At 48.5% G+C, this 18,751-nt stretch overlaps 2 protein-coding genes across 11 annotated transcripts in view; one reads left to right on the top strand and one right to left on the bottom strand.

Annotated features, from left to right (window-relative positions):
• Positions 1-18,751, bottom strand: part of LOC127577687 (lysosomal acid phosphatase-like) — a 281,423-nt gene that overhangs the window by 136,794 nt on the left and 125,878 nt on the right. The gene's annotated exons all lie outside the window — the stretch shown is intronic.
• The window catches only part of LOC127577686 (lysosomal acid phosphatase-like), a 265,300-nt gene that overhangs the window by 209,584 nt on the left and 36,965 nt on the right, over positions 1-18,751 (top strand). Inside the window, exon 1 of one of the 2 annotated variants that reach the window (XM_052029108.1) lies at positions 13,757-13,987. The exons of the other annotated variant lie outside the window; for it this stretch is intronic. Coding sequence (XP_051885068.1) covers positions 13,796-13,987 — 192 coding nt within the window. The 5' untranslated portion in view covers positions 13,757-13,795. Of the gene's footprint in view, positions 1-13,756; positions 13,988-18,751 lie in introns of those variants that run through there. 2 annotated transcript variants of the gene reach the window in all.

Here is an 18,751-nt window from a genome sequence, read left to right as displayed (position 1 = left end):
CCATGAACTGATTGTGGACTTCAGGAAGGGAAAGTCAGCTGAACACGCACCAGTTCTCATTGAAGGGTCTGCAGTGGAAAGGGAGAGCAGTTTCAAGTTAATGGGTGTCAACATCTCGAAGGACCTATGTGCCCAGCACATAAATGCAAGCATGAAGGTGGCGTGCCAATGTCTCTACTTTCTTAGAAGTTTGAGGATTCTGCATGTCATCAAAGACTGACAAACTTTTACAGATGTATAGTGGAAAGTGTTCTGACTGGTCGTATCACGGTCTGGTATGGAATGCACAGGAACACAAGAGGCTGCACAGAGCAGTGGACCCAAACAGTCCCAGACAGCACCTTTCCCCACCATCGATAAATTGGCTTATTATTGTCACACGTACCGAGGTATAGTGAAAGACTGTGTTTTGCATGCCATCCATCGAGGACATCTACAAGAGGCAATGTCTCAGGAAGGGGACATCCATCATCGGGGACCCCCACCACCCGGGCCGTGCCTTCTTCTCCATGCTGCCATCAGGCAGGAGGTACAGGAGCCTGAAGACCCACAGCTTAAGGTTCAACGACAGCTTTTTCCCCCACTGACATCGGGTTCTTGAACCGACCTGAAAAACCCTAACACTACCTCGGACTATGTTTCTTTTGCTCTCTCTCAACTTGCACTAATATCATCATGTTTATTTTGACATTACGTACAATGTTAAATGTTAACTTGTTTGTAATGTACTGTACTGCTGCTGCAAATTGCTAATCTTCATGTTATCTATACCCAGTGTACACGTCTATGACAATAAACTTGAACTTAATTCCACCTTTAACCCACCTCTGACCAAGCTTTTTTGAGGTTTATCTCGATGTCTGCTTTGGCTCGGTAGCAAATGGTTTTAATCGATCATCACACTTGCAATAACTTGTAATAATCCTGGGACGTTTTGCCATGTTACATATGCTACATCAATTCAATTGATGTAGTTGGAATTGGAGACAAAACAAGAAAATTCTGCTGGACTTTTATAAAACACCAGTTGGGCTCAGCTGGAATATTAGGTTCAATTCTCACACAGAGAGTGGTCAGTATGTGGAACGAGCTGCCAGAGGAAGCTGTAGAGGCAGGCACAATTACAATGTTTAAAAGACATTCAGACAGGTACACTAATGGTAAAGGTTTAGAGGGATATGGACGAAACACAGGCAAATAGGACTAGCTCAGATAGGCATCCTGGTCAGCATTGACGAGTAGGGCTGAAGGGCCTGTTTCCGTGCTGTATAACTATGATAAAATGGCCTTCTATTCCGAAGCATTCTATGGTCACATGATCAACTGCAAAACAAAAGTAGTTGGGTGCTCGAGGCCAAGCCATTCAAATCAAATTGTCTTCTGCAAACAGGCACCTGAACGGCTTCTTTTAGGTGAGAGTTGGTGAGAGTTTGAAAATCTGTCAGAGGAGGAATCCAGAGACAAATGAAGACAAATATATAAAAGATGAAGATACACACAGGGAGAGTGAGAACGAGGCTTAAAAGTCAAAATGAACAGAGTGAGTCCTCACATGAGGAAAAACACTGCGATGTAGTCAAAGATGTACTTTAATGTGTCTCTTACAGTGAAGATTACTATAAAAAGTGCATTCTTTAAAAGTTAGACTCTTTGTGTGCCAAAATTTGTATCAGTCTCACACAGCAGCCTACTGAAGGTGGAGAATCCGATACAGGCATGTAATACAACAAGGAAGGTGAAATACTATCTGTTGTCATGTTCATTTATTCATCTACCTTCAGTGACAAGTGAAAACAATCCGACAGAAGAGGTGACACAGCAAAAGGAGCCATGCTGAATCACTGTCCACAGAAATGTCAATACCATATGGAACTGCTTCCCCTCAGCTCCAGAAAACACAAAACATTCTCCACTGAGGCTAGCAACTGAGGAGAGGAGGTGGAGTATTTCATATATCTGGCATATCAATCAATCCAAGGGGCAAGCAGACCTCAAGTATCACTTGAGGCCCAATGCCAAGACTCTTCCTCAAAATCAAGAAATTATGTACTTAAGTCCCAGACCTAAAATTTGAACATAATCGTCGACCACTGAGGGAGCACTACAGTTCTGGTGCAGTCATTAAACAGAGACTACTAGTACCTCACATGTGCACACAAGAAAGGCTCCATGGCATCATTCAGCTGCAAGTAGCAAAGTTCTCCCTGGTGTCATGGGGAATATTAGCCCTTTGACCAACATCACCAAAACCAGATTGCCTGCCAATTTACTATTGTTGTTGCTTGGGGTTTGGATTTTGAATTGGGTTGGAATTACAGAGTGTAATTGGCTGTGTTATGTCCTACAGCTAGACTTTGTTACACATTCCCCATACTCACTATTGATTGTTCACTCGTTCTTACTATCCTCCTGCAGATGGCTCCACCACTACTTACAGCATTCAATCTTTCCTGCCCGCTACCCCGTCACTGAACTTCCCTCTCCAGCTCTTTACCTCTCCTCCCCTTCACTGCAACTCTCTACCCTCTCTTACTTTTCCTAGTTCTGGTGAAAGATCATCCATGAAACAAACTCTGTTTCCCTCTCCACGGTGCCTTAAGAGTTGGGGAGTATTTTGAGAACATATTTTATGGCACTCAGGATGCTGACGCAACTGGTAAAATACGTAATAAAGAAAATGTCCCTGTCCTATAAAACAAGGAAAACACTTTGGCAGTGAAACAATAACAAATAAACAGTCCACTGCAAAGCTCTCTTCAACATAACACCATCGGATTATAGCTGTCTTTGAAGTGTCATACAGATGGAGGTTTATAAGAGAGGCTGAATTGACCTGTTGGCCCCAGGTAGGCAGGGATTGTTACAGGACATACACAAGGTAAAAAGAACAAGATTTTGTTCCTAAACAATTAACCCCTGCAGGAATGCAGGGAGAGGTGATAGTTTAACAACACGTGGTCAGCAGAGCAAATTAGGACTTGACACCAATCTTCAGTTGGTCAATAAGTGATTAAAAAAACGACTGCACATTAGTCAAGAAAATATTCATCTACGATGTGTAACCTTAGAACTGGATGATATGGTTCACATTTAATTATGTTCAGGGTACAATAAATCACCACATTGTGGTTTTTTAAGTCATCCTGCAGCTCTGACTGGATTCCTTGCATGTGCTTGAGTAAACCAGTGAGCAAGGAACTTGAGTTTCCACAGGCACAGAGGGTGACTGAACTCCTACTACAATACCCACTTTATTTCAAAAATACTTAATTGGATCTTAGGTACAAAGGGCGTGAAGTGCATTGTGTAAGCGCAAACTATTTAATTAAGCTGCAAGATTAAATGAGTATTTTGCATCAGTCTTCATTGTGGAAGACATCAGCAATATACCTGATAGTCAGGGGCCTCAGGGGATAGAACTGAGTTGTCAAGATTACCAGAGAGAAGTTGCTCAGGAAGCTAAATGGACTAAGGACAGATAGATCTCCCGGACCAGATGAAGAGCACCCTCGGGTTCTAACGGAGGTGGCTTTAGAGATTGTGGAGGCATTGGAGATAACTTTCCAGGCATCACTAGACTCTGGCATGGTTCTGGAAGGTCGGAAATGTAGTTCCGCTGTATAAGAAAGGTGGGAGGCAGCATAAGGGAAATTACAGACCTATTAGTCTGACATGGGTGGTTGGAAAGTTATTGGAGTCGATCCTCAGGGACGAAGTTATGGAATACCTAGAGGTGCAGGACAAGATAGGTCCAAGCCAGCACGGTTTGATGATGGGAAGATCCTGCCTGACCGACCTATTGGAGTTTTTTTGAGGAAATCTCAAGTAGGATGGATAAGGGAGAGGCTGTAGATGTCATGTATTTAGATTTTCAAAAGGCCTTCGACAAGGTGCAGCACAAGGGGCTGCTTAATAAGATGAGAGCCCATGGAATTCCAGGAAGGATATTAGAATGGGTGGAGCATTGGCTGATAGGCAGAAAGCAAAGGGTGGGAATAAAAGGATCCTGTTCTGGTTGGCTGCCGGTTACCAGTGGTGTTCCGCAAGGGTCGGTGTTGGGGCCGCTTCTTTTTATGCTGCATATCAATGATTTGGATTATGGAATAAATGGTTTTGTGGTTAAGTTTGCAGATGACACCAAGATAGGGGGAGGAGTAGGAAGTACTGAAGAAACACAAAGGTTGCAGAGAGACAGTTTAGGAGTATGGGCAAAGAAATAGCAGATGAGATTCAATGTTGAGAAATGTGCTGTTGTACACTTTGGAAGAAGAAATAAATGGGCAGATTATTATCTAGATGGAGAGAAAATTCAAAATACAGAAGTGCAAAGGGACTTGGGGGTCCTCGTGCAGGATACCCTAAAGATTAACCACCAGGTTGGATGAACGGTAAGAAAAATGGATGCTTACGTTGGCATTCATTTTGAGAGGTATAATTTATAAAAGTAAGGATGTGTTGATGAGGCTCTATGGGGCACTAGTGAGACCTCATTTGGAATACTGTGTGCAGTTTTGGGCCCCTTATCTTTGGAAGGATGTACTGATATTTGAGAGGGTTCAGAGAAGATTTACGAGGATGATTCTCGGGATGCAAGGGCTTACATACGAGGAGCGTTTGTCGGCTCTTGGACTGTATTCATTGGAGTACAGAAGAATGAGAGGGGACCTCATAGAAACATTTCGAATGTGACACACAGGTGGATAGGGCAGTTAAGAAAGCTTATGGGACGTTAGCTTTCATAAGTCGTGGGATCGAGTTTAAGAGCCGCAAAGTAATGATGCAGCTTTACGAAACACTGGTTAGACCACACTTAGAGTACTGTGTCCAGTTCTGGTCGCCTCATTATAGCAAGGATGTGGAGGCGTTGGAAAAGGTGCAGAGATTTACCGGGATGCTGCCTGGATTAGAACGGATGGATTATGCGGGGAAAGTTAGGGCTTTACTCATTGGAGAGGAGGATGATGAGGGGAGACGATAGGGTATACAAAATATTAAGAGGAATAGATAGAGTGGACAGCCAGTGCCTCTTTCCCAGGGCACCAATGCTCAATACAAGAGGGCATGGCTTGAAGGTAATGGGGTGGGGGGGGGGGTGGGTAGTTCAAGGGAGACATGAGAGGGAGGTTTTACACCCAGAGTGGTTGGGGCATGAAATGCGCTGCCTGGGGTGGTGGTCGAGGCCGATGCGTTGGTCAAGTTCAAGAGATTGTTAGATAAGCATATGGTGGAATTTAAGATAGAGGGATATGTGGGAGGAAGGGGTTAGATAGTCTTAGGAGTGGTTTGAAGGTTGGCACAACATGGTGGGCCGAAGGGCCTGTATTGTGCTGTACTGTTCTATGGTTGAAAGGACTGGACAGAGTAGATGTGGCCAAGTTGTTTTACTTGGTGGGTGAGTCCAGGACAAGAGGGCACAGTCTTAGAATTAGAGGGTACCCGTTTAGAACAGAAATGAGGAGAGGTTTCTTTAGCCAGAGGGTCCTGGATTGGATTTAGGGAATTCGTTGCCACGTACAGCTATGGAGGCCCGATCATTGGGGATGTTTAAGGAGGAGATTGATAGGTATCTAATTAGTCAAGGTATCAAGGGATATGGGGAAAAGGCCGGGAATTGGGGCTAGATGGGAGAATAGTTCAGCCAATGGTGAGGTAGCGGAGCAGACTCGATGGGCCGAATGGCCTACTTCTGCTCCTTTGTCTTGTGATCTTGTGAATATTGCACACAAATCCCACACACGTGTATGTGTCAGATAACAATATGTTAATGACTGGTCCTTGACACCGTCGGATCTGGTTATTTTCAAATCCACAGGTTCTTTCAGGTGTCCAGGAATGAGTTGAAAACAACTTGGTGCTTCACAAAGTTTTACTGGAAAAGTTTAAAACAAGAACGGAGCACATGGCACTAGCCTTACTACTAGGAGATGAGCCGAGACAAAGGGAACAGGAAGAGCAAGAGAGATTAACAAAAAAACACACCTTTTATACCCGTGATGAGAGATACTCCTTAGCTAACAATAATCCAATTAGGTACTTGTGGCCAAACCAACCAGTGAAAAAACCACAGCCACTTGAGGTGTATTAAACACAATACATGTTAAAAAAAACTAATTAAAACAGTGGAATCCAACAACACTTACCTTATTTTTCTGTATTTTTTCTTGAACTGCTCTGCTGTTGAATGTCTCCTCCAGCAGTTTCTCATAACAGGTACAGTTCTGTAGTGGGAACTTGAGAAGCTGAAAAAAAACACCATCAGATCGTACTTCCAATATTCATTAGATGAAAATAGCCAAGGGCTTAACTTGCACCAAAATTGAAGGAACACACAAACCTGTTCCAGTGGGTAACGTACCCGCACTACCCCACAGAGTCATACAGGATCAAAAATCCTGGCCCAAGGAGCAGTGCGCGCACACATTGCGTCACCATGGGATATAGCAAGAGCAAACTTGCCCCATGGATCATGTACCCTCAGAGTGATACAACATTAACCTTTCCCCACTCAACACTGCACTTATATTACACTTGCCTTGTCCTGTTCCACAGGCACTGTATGCACAGGAATCGGTTGCCAGCTTCAGCCAGGGTGGAAGATCTGACGTCCTTGCGGAAGGTACAGACCAGCAAGGTTCACTTCGGCACTCATTAGGGTCCGGTCAATATCTGTGCTCCGAACATAAATCTAGAGAGAAAAATTACACAAATATACACCAGACATGCTCTCAATACCCAGCAATTGGCCAATGTGGTGAAAGGAATCGTGCTGAATGGTAGTATACCCCTACTCAAAAAGGGCCACTCGAAGGAACCGAGGTTGAGTATTGTCACAGTCACAGAGTAATACAGAAACAGGCCCTTTGGCCCACTTGTCCATGCTGACCAAGTTGCCTACCTGAGCTGATCCCGTTTGCCCGTGTTTGGCCCCTATAGCTCTGAACCTTTATTATCCATGCATCTTTCAAAATGTCTTTTAAATGTCTTAATTGTACCCACCTCTACCACTTCCTCTGGCAGCTCGTTCTGTATACCCACCACCTTCTGTACCGAAAAGGCTGCCCCTCCGATCCCCTTTAAATCTTTCCCCTCACCTTAAACCTGTGCCTTCTGGTTATAGAGTCCCCTGCCTTGGAAATAAGACTGACCATTCACCTTATCTACATCCCTCATGATTTTACACATCTCTGCAAGGTCACCCCTCAGCCTCCTGTGCTTCAGGGAAAAAAAGCCCCAGCCTATCCAGTCTCTCCTTATGACTCAAGCCTTCCAGTCCTGGTATCATCCTTGTGAATCTTTTCTGCACCCTTTCCTTCCTACGACATCCTTCCTATAAGCTGGGTGACCAGAACTGCACACAATACTCCAAGTGAGGTCTCACCAAGGTCTTATATTATTGGAACATCATGTCCCAACACCTGTACTCAGTGCCCTGACCGATGAAGGCAAGCATGCCAAGTGCCTTCATCACCCTGTCTACCCTGTCGAGAGAGTTGCACAAATAGTGGATTTTTACAAAGGATGGGGCCAAGCCCTGGAGGAATTTTAATATAGTGATTAAATAACCAACTCTGGACCAGGGGAGATGGGAACTCTTTCACATAGACAAGGAGGATGAAACTGGGTTTCCAGTCTCACTATCCAGCATTGATCGATAAGAGTAGGGCAGTGGATGGGGTATACAAGGACTTTACTAAAGTTTATGACAAGGTCCCTCAATGGTAGGCTGCTTCAGAAGATGGAGGCACGTGCAATCCATGGAGACTTGGTTGATTAGATTCAAAATTAGCTTGGCCATAGAGCAAAGAGGGACGTTACTCTGACTAGAAGTCTATGACCAGTGAGTTCTGCAGGCATCAGTGCTGGGACCCCTGTGGGCTGAATCGTAAGTTTACAGACGACACAGACATTGGAATTGTGGATAGTGAGAGAGGTCGTCAGAGGATTCAGATCAAAAAATAACAGGATGCCGGAGGAACTCAGCAGGCCAGGCAGCATCCATGGAGAAAGGCAGACGGTCAATGTTTTGGGTCAGCACCCTTCAGGACTGAAGATAGGAAAAAAGGGAAGCCCAATATTTAGGGGTTGGGGGTTGGGGGGTGGGGTGAGATAAACAGCAGATAGGTGGATAAGAGAGGGCAGGTGGTTTGGGTACAAGGTGGTGATAGGTAGATGCAGGTAAGAAACAGTGATAGGCAGGTGCGGGGGAGGAGGGGAGCGCAGATCCACCAGGGGATGGGTCAAAGGTATGGAGGCAGGTGCCCCATGGGGGGAGGGAAGGTAAAACAGAATAGGGCGAGGAGAAAACAAAGAGATAGGCTCGGAAAGGTAAGTATAGAGGCAAGGTGGGGGGGGGGGGGGGGTTTGGTTTACTTAAAGTGGGAGAATTCGACATTCATGCTGTTAGGCTGTAAGGTCCCAAGACAGATAAATGAGGTGCTGTTCCTCAATTTTGCATTTGGACATCTCCCAGCAGTGGAGGCAGCCGAGGACTGACGCATCAGTGAGCATTATAGAACACCTGTGTTTTGACTGTAACCACAATCTGCATCTCCCCATTGCCGGTCACTTCAACTCCCCCCCGCCCCACACTATCACTGATATGTCAGTCCTCGGCCTCCTCCACTGCCGGCAGAATTCCAAATGCAAACTGGAGGAACAGCACCTCATTTATCTGTCTCGGGACCTTACAGCCTCACAGCGTCAACATCGAATTCTCCCACTTTAAGTAAACCAAAACCACCCCCTCCCCCCACCACGCCTCCTCTTTTCTTCCCTTTCCTGGCCTCTTTTGTTCCTCAGAGTGAGGAGAAACCCCCCCTCCCCTCCCTGGCACCTGCCTCCTTAGCTTTGACCCATCCCCCAGTGGATCTGCTCTCTCCTCCTCCCCCGTACCTGCCTATTCCATACCTGCATCTACCTGTCACCACCCTGCGCCCACCCCGCCTCCCCTCTTCTGTCCACCTATCACTGCTCTGCTTTTCCCTCCTATTTATTGGGCTTCCCCTTTTCTTATCTTCGGTCCTGACCCGAAACTTTGATGCCTACTTTTTCCCCACGGATGCTGCCTGGCCCGCTGAGTTCCTCCAGCATCCTGTTTTTTTGATCTGAATCCTTTGACAACCTTTCTCACTATCCACAATTCCAATGTTTGTGTCATCTGTAAACTTGCTAGAAGACACCTAGAAGTACAAGTACTTGGTTTACTGAAAGTGGAGTCACAGGTAGACAGGGTGGTGAAGAAGGCTTTTGGCATGCAGACCTTCATCAGTCAGGGCATTGAGTATAGAAGTTGGGAGGTCATGGTGCGATCGTACAAGGCACTTGTGAGGACACGTGTCCCAGCACTGATATTTGCAGAACACCACTGGTCATAGACTTCCAGTCAGAGTAACGTCCCTCCACCACTACCCTCTCTGCTCTATGGCCAAGCCAACTTTGAATCTAAATCAACCAAGTCTCTATGGATTGCATGCACCTCCATCTTTTGGAGGAGCCTACCATGTGGGACCTAGATTTCAGCACCTACAGTTCTTTGTTTCTCTGTCAAAGGATTTAGCAGGACTTAGACCAGTTGGAAATGTGGGCAGATGAGAGTTTAATCTGGACAAGTTGGACGTGTTGCACTTTGGGAGATCAAATGCAAGAGGAAAGCACACAGTTACTGGCAGGAGCATTAATGTACAGAGGGATCTTGGGGTCCAAGTCCATAGCTGCCTGAAAGTGGCAATGCAGGTAGATAGGATATAAAGGCGGCATATGGGATAGTTGCCTTCATTCATCCTGTCGTTGACTATAAAAATCAGGGAGACGTTGCAGCTGTATAAAATTTTGGTTTGGCCACATTTGTGTGTAGTTCTGATTGTCCTATTACATGAAGGATGTGGAGAGAGAGAGCAGAAGACATTCACCAGGATGTTGCCTGGACTGGAGAGTATGAGGAGAGGCTGGACAAACTGTATCTTCTTCCATCGGGTAGAAGATACAGGAGCCTGAGGGCACGTACCACCAGACTTAAGGACAGCTTCTACCCCACTGTGATAAGACTATTGATGAGATGGACTATGACCTCATGATCTACCTTGTTGTGACCTTGCACCTTATTGCACTGCACTTTCTCTGTAGCTGTGACACTTTACTCTGTACTGTTATTGTTTTTACCTGTATTACCTCAATGCACTCTGTACTAACTCAATGTAATTGCACGGTGTAATGAATTGACCTGTACGATTAGTTTGTAAGACAAGATTTTCACTGTACCTGGGTACAAGTGACAATCATAAACCAATAGCAATAGTTGGATTGTTTTCTCTGGAGGCTGATAGAAGTTTATAAAATTATGAGGCATGGATAGGGTACATGTCTTCCCCACCCTCCCCCAGCCCCCAGGGTGAAAATGATAAACATTAGGAGGGCACAGCTTTAAGGTGAGAGGGGGAAAGTTTAAAAAAAGATTTACAAGGCAAGTTTTTGTTTAAAAAAAATAGCAGGTGCCTGGAACACGCTGCCAGGGAAGTAGTGGAAGCAGATACGACAGCAACGTTTAAGAGGTATTTAGACAGGCACATGAACGGGCAGGGGATGGAGGGATATGGATCATGTGGAGGCGGATGGGATTAGTTCAATGTGGCATCATGGTTGGCACAGACGTTGTGGGCCAGAGGGCCTGATTCTCGGCTGTGCTGATCGATGTTCACTCCCCGGCTCCAGTCGCCTCACCTCACATCCCCTGCTGCCCCACGTCCAGTCCCGTTAACTTTCCACACCAGAGCTCGAGTGGCTCTACCCACACCCCTGCTCCCTTAACTCCAATCATTCTCTCTCCCCTCATCTCCAGTTACACACTCCCCAACTCCTAACACTGGACCCCTGCATTCCCCCAACCCAGAGCTCCAGGTCCTCTCCCTGCACCACCGTGACTCCACTCCCTCTCTCCTCTCCATATCAAGGACCCGACCGTGGCTTCTCTCCGTTGCCCTACCCCTTTCTTTCCAGTCCCATTTCTCCTCTCCTATCCCCATACCACCCGATTAACAGCAACCACCGCTCCCAACTCCACCTAGGCTCCTGGTATTATCTTTTCCAGGCCGCAGAGATCACGCGGCCCTTTTCTCCAGTCAGCTGCTCACCTCATGCCGGTCATAAGAGGACTTGAGGAAGCCATTGTAGCGACGTCGTAGATACTGGCCCAGTGCGTAGTGCTGCCTCGTCCTGACCTACACAAGAGTGGCAGAAATCCCAGCCATTAATGGAGAAAGAGCAGCAAAGGTAAACACATCATCACAATGTCCCTCAATGTCAAAAACAAACAAAAGAGCTGGTCATTGAGTACAAGAAAAGGGTGTACACGCAACTGTCTACATCAATGGTGCTGAGGTCCAGAGGGTTGAGAGCTTCAAGTTCCTGGGAGTGAACATCACCAACAGCCTGTCCTGGACAAATCACGTAGATGCCACGGCCAAGAAAACTCACCAGCGCCTCTACTTCCTCAGCAGGCTAAAGAAATTTGGTTTGTCCCCTTTGACTCTCACCAACTTTTACAGTGCGCCATAGAAAGCATCCTATCTGGATGTATCACGGCTTGGTACGGCAACTGCTCTGCCCAGGACCGCAAGAAACCACAGAGAGTTGTGGACACAGCCCAGCGCATCACTGACACCAGCCTCCCCTCCTTGGACTCTGTCTTTAACTCTCGCTGCCTTGGTGAAGCAGGCAGCATAATCAAAGACCCCACCCACCCGGGACTTCTCTCTTCTCTCCTCTCCCATCGGGTAGAAGATACAGGAGCCTGAGGGCACGTACCACCAGACTTAAGGACAGCTTCTACCCCACAGTGATAACACTATTGAACGGTTCCTTTATACAATGAGATGGACTGACCTCACGATCGACCTTGTTGTGACCTTGCACCTTATTGTACTGCACTTTCTCTGGAGCTGTGACACTTTACTCTCTACTGTTATTGTTTTTACCTGCACTACATCAATGCACTCTGTACTAACCCAATGTAACTGCACTGTGCAATGAACTGACCTGTACGATCGGTATGCAAGGCAAGTTTTTCACTGTATCTCAGTACAAGTGACAATAATAAGTCAATACTACTAGCAGATGAACCGGGACAAAGGAACTAAAATGACCTGGGGTGGGGGGTGGTGGGGGGTGGTGGTGGTGACAGAGAGAGAAGCGAGAGAGAGAGAGAAGCGAGAGAGAGAGAGAAGCGAGAGAGAAGCGAGAGAGAGAGAGAGAGAGAGAGAAGCGAGAGAGAGAGAGAGAGAGAGAGAAGCGAGAGAGAGAGAGAGAGAAGCGAGAGAGAGAGGGTTGGGACCTTCGAGTTCCTGGGAGTGAACATCAACAGCCTGTCCTGGTCAAAACATGTAAACGCCATGGCCAAGAAAGCTCATCAGTGCCTCTACTTCCTCAGGAGGCTAAAGAAATTCAGTTTGTCCCCTTTGACACTCACCAACTTTTACCGATTCACCATAGAAAGCATCCTATCTGGATGCATCACCGCTTGGTACAGCAACTACTCAGCCCAGGACCGCAAGAAACTGAAGAGAGTTGTGGACACGGCCCAGCGTATCACTGACACCAGCCTCCCCTCCTTGGACTCTGTCTTTACCTCTCGCTGCCTTGGTGAAGCAGCCGGCATAATCAAAGACCCCACCCACCCGGGACATTCTCTCTTCTCTCCTCTTCCATCGGGTAGAAGATACAGGAGCCTGAGGGTACGTACCACCAGACTTAAGGACAGCTTCTACCCCACTGTGATAAGACTATTGAACGGTTCCCTTATACAATGAGATGGACTCTGACCTCACGACCTATCTTGTTACGAACACCCAATTTATGTACAGCCCGTATATATGAACAAGGGTTTGGGAGACGGCAGCATGGAATTGCCGGCTGCTGCAGGCATCTTCTGCCGTGTGGCAACTCAGTTCGCAGCCACATTCCCGACTTGCAAAATTGTTGTGGCCCGGTTCCAGCGCCCCGCCCGGTAACCAGGGGCGTGGCCCGGTTCCAGCGCCCCGCCCGGTAACCAGGGGCGTGGCCCGGTTCCAGCGCCCCGCCCGGTAACCAGGGGAGTGGCCCGGTTCCAGCGCCCCGCCCGGTAACCAGGGGCGTGGCCGGGTTCCAGCGCCCCGCCCGGTAACCAGGGGCGTGGCCCGGTTCCAGCGCCCCGCCCGGTAACCAGGGGCGTGACCCGGTTCCAGCGCCCCGCCCGGTAACCAGGGGCGTGGCCGGGTTCCAGCGCCCCGCCCGGTAACCAGGGGCGTGGCCGGGTTCCAGCGCCCCGCCCGGTAACCAGGGGCGTGGCCCGGTTCCAACGCCACGCCCGGTAACCAGTGGCGTGGCCCGGTTCCAGCGCCCCGCCCGGTAACCAGGGGCGTGGCCCGGTTCCAACGCCCCGCCCGGTAACCAGGGGCGTGGCCCGTTTCCAACGCCCCGCCCGGTAACCAGGGGCGTGGCCCGGTTCCAGCGCCCCGCCCGGTAACCAGGGGCGTGGCCCGGTTCCAACACCCGGCCCGGTAACCAGGGGCGTGGCCCGGTTCCAGTGCCCTGCCTGGTAACCAGGGGCGTGGCCTGGTTGCTAGGGGCGGGTTCGGCTGACACCCGGGGGCGTGGCCTGGTTGCTAGGGGCGGGTTCGGCCGACACCCGGGGGCGTGGCCTGGTTCCAACACCCGGGCCGGTAACCAGGGGCGTGGCCTGGAGCCCTCGCCCCGCCCAGTGGCCGCTGGGAGCGGTGCTGTTGCTAGGCACCCGTCTCGGTTGCTAGGGGTGGGTCTCCGTCCGATGCTAACGCTCCCCCGCCTCTACCTCCGCACCCCTGGGCTTATATTCGGGCGCTGCCGGGGTCCCGGCTCCGGCTGCAGGATGGCGGGCGCTGAGGCCGCGCTGCTGCCTTACCCGGTTCTCCTGTGCGCTCTGCTGGCGGTCGGGCTCCAGACACCGGTGGCAGGAAGGACTCTGAGATTCGTCAACCTGGTGAGAGCGGATGGCGGGAGAGGAGAGGGGGCATTGGTGGCGGTGGAAGAGGGGATGGAGGGGACGTGAGGGTCCGGGGGCAGGGTACAGAGAGGGGAGAGGAGGGGTGACAGACAGACAAGCGTTGCCAGGACTGAGTTATGCAAAAATCTCCGGCAGAGCCCGTGCAATCTCCTCCCTCGCTTCCCATGGGATAAGATTTCATCAGGTGCTGGGGATTTGCCCACCTTGAATGGGAATCAAGATTTCCAGCCTTTCCTCCCTGCTGATGCAGGCTGCCCGCATGTTACAGCAGGGGTTTTGTTCCTGTCCGCTGCTCGTCCAAATCGGAACAGTTTGCAAGTCGGGAATGTGGCCGCGGACTGAGTTGCCACACGGCAGAAGATGCCTGCAGCAGCCGGCAATTCCATGCTGCCGTCTCCCAAACCCTTGTTGATAGATACGGGCTGTACATAAATTGGGTGTTCGTCAGCCGGGCAGGACCTGTACATTCATGTTCCCAACTATCAACTGACACTTCCCCTAACTCTGTACTGGCCTCTCCACCTCTCTCCCTGGTGATTACTGACATTTCAGTATTCATTGCAGTACACCCACATATCCCCTGGCTCCATGCAAGGACTTCTCTTTTAGTCCCTGAGGGGACTTGTTCTTTCTACCCTCTTGCTTCTAATATATTCGTAAAAGTTTTTGGAATGCTCTTTAATTCCAGTGGCCAGGTTGGCTCTCCTAACTGCTTTCTTAAGATCTCACTTGATAACGATTTCTTATACCCGATATATGTTCACCAGGTAATGATTCCTGGGTTCCCTTTAAACTTGTCAGGTCACTGGAAAATGTATTGTAATACCGTGTAACATGTTTTTAAAAAGATAAGTCAATTTAAAGTGTGTTGGGGTAGTAATTGAAATGACGTCCAATAGTCTGGAAAATCTGCTAGTGTAGCACCACCAGTCTGTGTTATCGGAGTTTTACTATACTGGGCAATTGGTATTGGTTTATTATTGTCACTTGTACCGAGGTACAGTGAAAAACTTGTCTTGCATACCGACTGTACAAGTCAATTAATTACACAGTGCAGTCAGTGCAGAGTGCATTGATGTAATACAGGTAAAAACAATAACAGTACAGAGTAAAATGTCACAGCTACAGAGAAAGTGCAGTGCAATAAGGTGCAAGGTCACAACAAGATAGGTCGTGAGGTCAGAGTCCATCTCATTGTATAAGGGAACCGTTCAATAGTCTTGTCACAGTAGGGTAGAAGCTGCCCTTAATCCTGGTGGTACGTGCCCTCTGGCTCCTGTGTCTTCCACCTATTGGAAGAGGAGAGAAGAGAGAATGACCCAGGTGGGTGGGGTCTTTGATTATGCTGGCTGCTTCACCAAGGCAGCGAGAGGCATAGAGCCCAAGGAGGGGAGGCTGGTTTCCGTGATGTGCTGGGTTGTGTCCACAACTCTCTGCAGTTTCTTGCGGTTCTGGGCTGAGCAGTTGCCGTACCAACCGTGATACATGCAGAGAGGATGCTTTCTATAGTGAATCGGTAAAAGTTGGTGTGTGTCAAAGGGGACAAACTGAATTTCTTTAGCCTCCTGAGGAAGCAGAGGCACTGAATAACTTTCTTGGCCATGACGTCTATGTGTTTTGACCAGGACAGGCTGTTGATGTTCACTCCCAGGAACTCGAAGCTCCCAACCTTCTCGACCTCAGCACCATTGATGTAGACAGGTGCATGTCTTAACTCCTATACTTAATGCCCTGACTGATAAAGGCCAGCATGTCAAACACCACCTTCATCACTGTCTACCTGTGATGCCACTTTCAGGGAACAATGTATTTGTATCCCTAGGTCCCTCTGTTCTACAACAATCCCCAGGGCCCTGCTGTTCACTGTGCAAGTTCTACCCTGGTTTGACTTCCCAAAATCCTACATCTGGCATTTAATGAATGCCGTTTGTCATTCCTTGGCCCATTTATCCAGCTGACCAAGATCCCCCTGTGATTTTTTTGATAACTTTCTTCACTATCCGTACAATACCACCTATTTTAGTTTATCAACAAACTTACTAACTGTGCCCTGTAAATTCACCTCCGGATCGTTTATACAAATGATGAACAACAATGAGCCCAGCGCCGATCCCTGTGGCACACCAGTAGTTAGAGGCGTCCAGTCCCAACAACAAGCTTCCATCTTCATCCCCTGCTTTCTACCATCCAGCCAAATTATGTCTCCACAGTGAGCTCTCCCTGGATCCCATGCAATCTGACCTTCCAGACTATCCTTCCATGCAGGACCTTCTCGATGTAGACAGTGGCCACCACCCTGTCCCCATCAATCCTCTTGGTTCCCTCTTCAAAGAAACTTTTAGCAGATTGTCACCTCTAGTCCAGCCTGCCTCTCATACCTGTTGCTCTATCCCCCATGCATTCTCACTCTGCTGTACTCCGTCCCTTAATCACGTTCTCTCTCCACTCAGTTGCTTCAACTCCACCTGCCCCTTTTACTCAACCCCCCTCCCCTCCTCTTCCCCGACCACCCAGATCCAATTCTCCTCCACTCGCAATGTAACACTGATCTCTGTTTCACAACCTTCCTCCCGCCTGGAATGACGTTGAGGTGGGGGGTCGGGGGGTGACGGTGATTTCTGCAGGCACATTATTCCGTGTGTGCCATAAGAAGATGTCGTGTCTGTGAGGGTGGCCCGAGCCGAGTCAACCCGAGCCTTTGATGTGCTCTCTGGAGCGATTGAAGTGGGTGTATGTGACCCTGCAGATTTCAGATAGGATCACTGAACATGACTCCTTTTTTGACTTCCCCACCGCGCCCCCCGCCTTCCCCCCCACACCAACCCTTGCTGTAATGTCTGTGACTTTTGGCCTCAAGCTCCCATTTGAAGCAGGTGGTCAGTGGGATCCGCATGGACAAACTGATCCAAATGGCAATTTGTCAGTTAAGATCAATTGAAGGGTTCAAGGTGCAGCGGGATAGTTATCAGCACGTGCAAACTGCCCTCGTAGAGGTCTCTAACAGCCTGCTGAGCTCTGACCTTTGTGTGAGTTGTCTTTGAAGCACAGAGACGTTTGGCATGTGACTGTCAAATAATTGTATCATCATTTGCACTGACAGTGCAGAACCAGGCATCGCAAGAGGATTGAGGATTCCTGTTTCCTCCTGCAAACTTGTCAGGCACGCCAGTAAATTTTTGGGAGTGGCACAACGTGGCCACTTCTGAGTTCCAGTCCAGGTTAAGGCCACTTTCAGTGGCACGGTGCTGTAAAAATCCACAGCCGCCAGTCAAACGTCGTTGCTGGTGGACTTGTCTTAGAGTTGGTGCCGTGTAGCTTCACTGAAATAATCCTCAGGATGAGGAAGTTGCTCAAAGGAGAGATTAAGATTGACCGATGGTCACTGGTGTTTCAGAGTACGGGAGGTGATCTCAAAGTCCAAGTCGAGTTTATTGTCACGTGCACAAGTACGTGTGTGCACAGGTGCAATGAAAAACTTACTGGCAGCAGCATCACAGGCACATAGATCTGAAAAGGTGGGTGCTGTTTCCTCTGGCTGGAGAGAATGGAGCCAGGGCATAGTCTCGGGACAAAGGGTCCTAGGAAGGAGGAATGTCTTCTTCCTAAGGCTCTGTCATCTGATTTTTTTGTTTCTCCTTCCTGATGTCGGCCAATGTTCCGTTGTTGAGTACATTTCAAGGTGGGACCGATTGGAATTTTGAACAATGCAAGAATCGGAGGAGATTGGGGAGATGGACAAGGTACGGGATTGGGCATAATCTTACTAAATGATGGAGCGCAGAATTGAGGGGCCATATAACCTACTCTTAGTCCATAAGCTGTTGCAGCTGCCACACTGACAGTCAGCACTTCCTGACCACTGCACTACACTGCCAGAATAAATGTCATGGCCAAATGCAAAGGTAGGGTTTGAATCTAAAACCTAACTCTGAGTGCAATACTGCTGAGCCAAGAGTTACTTAGGAAATGATGGTTGATTCCCTTCTACACAATAGGCACGGTAGTGTAGCGGTTAGCGTAATGCTTTACAGTGCCAGCGACCTGGGTTCAATTCCGGTTGCTGTCTGTTAAGGAGTTTGTCCGTTCTCCCCGTGTGTCTGCACGGGTTTCGTCCGGGTGCTCCGGTTTCCTCCCACATTCTAAAGACGTACGGGTTAGGAAGTTGTGGGCGTGCTATGTCGGCGCCAGAAGCGTGGCGACACTTGCGGGCTGCCCCCAGAACACTTTACGCAAAAGATACATTTCGCTGTGTGTTTCCATGTACATGTGACTAATAAAGAGATCTTATCTTATAATTTGGGATCTTCTGCATGAGCTTCTACACTGCTTCAAAACCCTTGTCATCATTAACTGAAGGAATCATGTTTCGCCGTCCAGCAAACCACCCTCACACTATCTAACCCCTTCCTCCCGCATATCCCTCTATCTCACATTCCTCCATATGCCTATCCAACAAACTCTTGAACCTGTCCAATGTATCTGCCTCCACCACCACCCCAGGCAGTGCATTCCATGCACCAACCACTCTCTAGGTGGAAAAACCTCCCCCTGACATCTCCCCTGAACCTCCACCCATAACCTTAAAGCCACACCCTCTTGTCTTGAGCATTGGTGCCCTGGGAAGGAGGAGCTGACTGTCTACTCTATCTGTCTACTGTTTACCTGAACTCGCAGATAAAATGCTGTGGTATTTTTTGTTTCTATCTCGTGAGAAGACAAAGAAGAGATTTCTAGTAAGGA

This window comes from Pristis pectinata, chromosome 14 (assembly GCF_009764475.1).
Source record: "Pristis pectinata isolate sPriPec2 chromosome 14, sPriPec2.1.pri, whole genome shotgun sequence".
Taxonomy (NCBI): Eukaryota; Metazoa; Chordata; class Chondrichthyes; order Rhinopristiformes; family Pristidae; genus Pristis; species Pristis pectinata.
The sequence above is the reverse complement of the archived record's forward strand: the minus strand, read 5'-3'. Positions and strand labels throughout refer to the sequence as shown.